This window comes from Emiliania huxleyi, assembly GCF_000372725.1.
Source record: "Emiliania huxleyi CCMP1516 unplaced genomic scaffold EMIHUscaffold_554, whole genome shotgun sequence".
NCBI classification, from domain to species: domain Eukaryota; phylum Haptophyta; order Isochrysidales; family Noelaerhabdaceae; genus Emiliania; species Emiliania huxleyi.
Genome location: NW_005197847.1, coordinates 23,398 through 29,397, shown reverse-complemented (window position 1 = coordinate 29,397; position 6,000 = coordinate 23,398). Strand labels below are relative to the sequence as shown.

Below are 6,000 nucleotides of genomic sequence, written 5' to 3'. Positions count from 1 at the left end.
GTCCTCACGCACTCACGGATGCGGAGGTCCCGCTCACACAGTCCTCATACACGAGGCGGTCAGGACCTCCCCACGAGCACATTGGTAGAGCTCGATCCGGCCTCCCCCACCCCCCCCTCTACTGTATTTGGTGACCCAAACTCACTCCGACCTGACTCCATTTGGTGCCTGTGCCTGGCAGAATCTATTTTCCATGAAGACGCAGGAAATCCCATAGAGACAAGATATGATGTGTTGATAGTGCTTTATGTACCCCGGTGGTAGCGTCGCGTGATCACGCACGCTATCGCAGAGTAAATAAACAAACAAAGAACTTGACAAATACCAAATTCCAAATCGCAAACATAGAAACCCAAACACAGCATCCAGTGTTGGCTGGCAGCACTCTCTATTTCCCCGCCCGTGCGATCTTTGTGCAGGGTTCTTTGTGGGTGTGGTCGGCGACTAGCCGGGGTCGTCCTCCCGACGGGGGACTAGCACAAGCCGTCTTCCACATGGTCCCTCGGTGCCCGAAAAAAAAGAAACGGAATGAGAGAGGCGAGAGGCGCTGCGCTTAGCTCCGTACACTCGACCGCCCTCGCCGCAGGCAAGCTCTTGACCATCTGCTCTCGAGGAGCTTTTTCCGGAAACGCGGAACGGTGCGAGCAGGAAAGAATTTTACAACAAAACTCCCTCCACGACACCGGGTACGGGACTGGCACTGCAAAAGCGACGGCTTCTAAGCAGCAACAGCAAAGAAAACCGTGTTTTCAAACAAAAACACTTGCCGGAATGACTGTGATGCATGCGCCTGGCGCTGAGCATGCCGGCGCTCATTGCTTGCACGCTGCGAGCGGTCGGGTCGCTGACACACGCTGCAATGTGATTGAGGACCTCTTAAAGGATGAGAGGACCTCTTCGTCTGCGGCTCGATGAGGAGCACGTCGATCGTTTCAAACCCCCAGAGAGGGCAACCACCTGCTACCCCGTGCTACAGTCAGAGCCGCTGAGGGCGAGGCAGAAAAGATATAGAGAGAGCGCAACAAGCCAAGAGGTCCTCACAGGCGCCGGGCCGGGGGCGGGCGCGCGTTGCTTCTGGACTCGAATATACTCCTAGTACCCGCTCCACACCAGAACGTTCTCTACGGACAGGACCCGGCTGAGTGGGACCGCTGCATCTCATTGATCGAAACAAAAACCTCCCAGCAGGCAGCTCACAGGCTCACAGGCATGACAAACTCATAAACTCGAGGCTCTCTACCTATGATTGATTATCAATCCGCGATCGTGTGGATTGGCGCGACGGGCGCCGTGAGTTTCAACGAGCGTTAACCATACCGCAGCTCCCCGGCCCCACCCGCTCAGAGCTCCGCCTTGGCTGCTCCCGTCGTTGGCGAGGCGACGCAGCGCTGCAACTGCGCCGCCAGCTGCTCGACGCTCGCCTCTGTCGGCCGGCTCGTAGCACACTTGGCCCAGGTCGCGCCGCCGTCGGGCGTCGTGTAGAAAGCGGGCGCCGACAGCTTCAGCTTCTCCGCCACAGCATCCTTGGTGTATCCGCCCTTCACGAATCTCGACTCCGCCGTCAGCGCAAACGCCGCCGGTGCGTCGTCCCCCGCCTTGGCGGCGGAGCGCGCCGCCGCCTTGAAGGCGGAGAAGAGCTTCGCGGTCTTGGTGGGCTGGCGAAGCACTGCGAGAGCGCGCGGCGCTCCCGCCAGCCAGGACGCGTAGTCGTCCACGCCAGCCAGCTCTGTGAATGGAGGCGGTCCGCGCTCCGCAGGCTTGCCCGGACCCTCAATCTTGAGAATCTCCATGGTGAAGATGAGGCAGTCGCCGGCGCCGATGTCGCCGCCCTGGCCGCTGTCGCCGTATGCGAGCTCAGACGGAATGTAGAGCTCCCATTTGTCGCCGGCCACCATGAGCTGCATCGCCTCTGTCCAGCCCGCGATCACGCCCGACGGCGCGAAGGAGGTCGGATCGCCGCGCGAGTACGAGCTGTCAAAGGTCTTGCCCTTGGGCGATTTTGAGTACTCTTGGGCCGTCTTTCCCTCGTAGTGGCAGGAGCACTGCGTGTCCTTCAGCGGGTGCTCCTCGCCGTCGCCCTCGCGGAGGACCTTGTAGAGCAGGCCAGACGGCAGCGAAACGACGCCCTCCTCGGCGGCCTTCTTTGCGAGGAACTGGCGGCCAAACTCGTTGGTGCCAGCGAGCACAAGCGGGGCGATGGTGGAGAGGAAGAGGGCGCGTAGAAGCATTAGGCGGCAACGGGAGAGTCGATGATGTCACACAGCTAGAAAAAAGAAAAACATTTTTTTACCACGACAGGCTAGAGAAGAAGGGCAGAATCCGAAGGTGATAGAAATTCAACGTCTCACCTAACTGGATGTTCGTCAGCCGAAATGCTCGCACGATCCTGCCAAGCACACACGCCCCATCCCGGCCGCCTTCCTTGAAGGTGCCGCACTCCACTGGCTGTGGGACTACTGTGGGACTGTGGGTAGGCCACGGGGGGCGTGCAGGAGGCTGCACCTGGAAGATGTGGTTGAGCTGGAAGCAGAGGTCCTCACAGTGCAGAGGTCCTCACTGGCGGCGGGAGAATGCGGAGTCGCGATGATGTCACCGCTTGAAAAGAATTTTACAAAACTCGGTCGCACAACACTGGGCGGGACTGGCGCGCACTGGCACTTGAAAAGAATTTTACAACAAAAGTCTCTCGCTTGAAAAGAAGAAGAAGAAATCCGCTCGATTAGTCTCGCTTGTATGGTGCGGGGGGGAGGGGGGGGGGGGCACGCAGGGCAGAGGCAACGGTCATCGGCTCGTCGAGGTTGGAGAAGGGGAGGGGGGATGGGCGGTCGGCGAGGGGGTCAGAGCCAACAGTGCGTACGGGGTAGCCACCACTTTCCTGCCTCACAAGGGCGGGGCTGTCCCGGAAAGTGAGAAACGCCGGGCAGCGTGGTGCACAACTTCACCCTCCCATACGCATTTTCGTTCGCTTCTCCCTCGGGCTGTTCCATCTCCTCATATCCTTCCCACCTAGGCGGGGCGGGGGCCGGGGGGGCGCGGGGTGCGGGGTGCGGGGTGCGGTGCGGTGCGTGCAATCGTGTGTTTGGCGTCATGTTGTGTGTGCCTTCGCTTGTTTCTATTAACAACGAAGTCTAGCTCAAGAAGAAAAGCGGGCAGGGAGGATGACCTGCACAATCTGAAGGTGATAGAAATTCAACGTCTTACCTAACTGGATGTTCGTCAGCCGAAATGCTCGCACGATCCTGCCAAGCACGCCCCATCCCGGCCGCCTTGTAGGTGCCGCACTCGTCTCCACTGGCTGTGGGACTACTGTGGGACTGTGGGTAGGCCACGGGGGGCGTCCAGGAGGCTGCAGCCACCTGTGGTTGTGCTGGAAGCAGAGGTCCTCACAAGTGCTGAGGTCCTCACCTCGCCGGAGGCCTCATGGCTCCCGGTTCGAATCGTCCTTCGCGGAGCGAACGCGGCGACACGAGCGCACGTCGCGCGCGTGCGCGCCCGCGACAAGACGAGACGAGACGAGAAGAGAAGGAGAAGTAGACGTTGATGTTTTTGCTGCCGCGGCCGCGCCGCGATCTCGCGTCTGCTTTGGCGCCGACGACGCGACGCGTCCCGCTGCGTGAGATGGCGCCGCCGCGGAGTCGGCGCCGCGATCAACCGCGCGCCAACGGCGAGCGGCGCAGCGCGGCCACCATGCGGCGCGATGTGCCACCTTTTTTTATTTTTTTTTTGAGAGCGCCTTCGTTGTTAATAGTACAAACCCAATGGTCCTCTGCGAGCGGTCCTTCGTTGCAGTCGCACACACGCACACGCCACACCGCACCGCGCGCCCGCCCACCGCCCCGCCCAGGCGGGAAAGAGATGAGGGGATGGGACAGCAAAGGAGGAACCCCAAACACGTATGGGAGGGTTCAGTAATGCGCCACGCTGCCCGGCGTCTCTCACTTTCCGGGACAGCCCCGCCCTTGTGAGGCAGGAAAGTGACGGCTACCCCGTACGCCCTGGTGCTGCTACCCCGACGCCGACCGCCCATTCCCCCCTCCTCGTTCCCCCCTCGAATGCTCTGGACCCCGACAAGCCGCCCGACGTTGGGCCTCTGCCCCGCACGCTCCCGCCCCTCTGCCCCTCACACACACCCAGGCCCGACATGCACATACAAGACAAACCCGGCGTCCTGCTCTCAAAAGAAAAGAAAAAATGGGAAGGAGGAGACCAGCGGGGGAGACTCCCCGCCTATGCAACACCCCAGAGAGGGGCTGCCATCGCCGAAGCTGTGCCTAGACCCTTGCCCTTATGGCTGTTGAAGACTGAGGTTTGTAGCCATGCAGGCATAGCTTGGATGATAAGTCCGTAAAGCTTCATGTTGCGCTCATCCCAATCCTTTTGGGCGGTCTTTGCAGCATCGATGGCGTCTTGGTTGGTGCCTACCCCAGTGCGGGCTCGCGCACTAGGACGTGGAGGCGCGGCGGGTGTTGGTGTGCCAGGGGCACTGGCCTCTAGGTATGCGTCTGCATCGGGCTCGGGGGCACTAGCAGGTTCGGTTGGTTCATCGGTGGTGCCGTAGATTGGTGCTGTAGATTGGTGCCGCCAGGCGGAACAGCACGGGGATAGGTGCTAACGTAGATGCATCTCCAAGTGCGATGCCACCGATGAAAATATTCCAAGTGCGATGCCACCGATGAAGTGGGAAATGGCTCTGTGTGAGTTTGCATGACGGCATGGTTTGCAGTGACCCGGTCTGGTCGTCGAAATGAAAGTTGCTCCGTTTGATGCCGGTCGCCTCAGAGGTGTTGTCGGGGTGGGGCCGCATCGGGACGTGCACATTTCGGCCGTGAATGCCTTGTCGCTGAGCTTGGTGAGGTGTTGAAGTGGATTACCGAGGAAAAAGCGACAGGACAAAGTGCTGTGGAAGTTGGTCGGCTCAACGCCACCGGTGAAGGCGTGTCGGCCAGCTTGAAAAGAATTTTATAAGGCAACTCCCTCGCACATTGAAAGGAATCTGTCAGGAGCAGGAGAGCCCCACCTGTCCCCCTGATCGTTCTTCCAAAATCCTGCTCGTGCAGGTGGGGACCCTGTCCTCGTCCCATCCCTCGTTTGGTGTGTCTGTTTTCTTTCTTTCTTTCTTTAGCACACTGGCACGACATAGTGGTTTATGACGCTGTCATTGTCGAAACACCGCCACCGAAGCGGGCCGCCTAACACACGCACGGGGCGCAAGGAAGCTCGACCACACCGTCTGGCCTGCCGCAGGACACGGAGATGGAGGTGTACCGTGTGGAAGACCTTCTCAATTGTCTTGTGTGTTCGCTCTATTGAGTGGGATCAGCTCCCCCCCTTGGGATCGAAGCCGCCACAACCTCACACCCAACATCCCAGGCGGGATCAGAAGGGGACTCCACTCTCTCTCTCTCTCTCAGAAACTTAGAGTCCGACAGACAAAAGAAATCACGCTCACTCTCGCGCCACTCGGCTCGACCATGAAAGCGCACAAGCAAGAGAGGCGCGGCCATGGTGCAGGCAACGTTACAGCCGGCAACGTGCAAGAAGGCAGCAAAGCTCGGCCACGACGTCCATGGCCCGCGCCCCCCCGATTTGCCACCGGCGGCCTGCAGGCCAGCGCCGAGCAGCGGACCGACTGCTGACCGACTGCTGACCGACTGCTGACCGAGGCAGCGCCCACGGCAGCGCCCACAGCAGCGCCCACGGCAGCACCCACGGCAGCACCCACGACAGCGCCCACGGCAGCGCACACGGCTTGGCTGGCCATGTCAGCCGCGCAGGGACCCTCCCGCGGGTCCAACCCGAAGCGCTCGACCGCTCGACGGCGCAAGTCGGCTGACGGAGCGAGCCGCATAGCCCTCCAGTGCTCACCGCAGGATCAGGCCCGACCGGCCCACGCTCACGGCCTGGCCTGCCTGTGGACCAGCAAACTCGTTGGCTGTACGCGAGCAAAGAGCTGCGTGGCTGGGTTGTGAGCATACCGTCCCCGTTGCGCCCTTTCCCTCA

The 6,000-nt window shown here is 60.8% G+C and overlaps 1 protein-coding gene across 1 annotated transcript; it reads right to left on the bottom strand.

The window, feature by feature from the left end:
• Nucleotides 1-1,757: 1,757 nt before the first annotated feature.
• Nucleotides 1,758-2,162, bottom strand: EMIHUDRAFT_46498 (hypothetical protein; the record flags this gene model as incomplete). The annotated part of the gene is made up of 1 exon (XM_005765398.1): nucleotides 1,758-2,162. A coding segment is annotated over one exon (405 nt), but the record flags the coding sequence as incomplete, so codon positions are not given.
• Nucleotides 2,163-6,000: the final 3,838 nt, after the last annotated feature.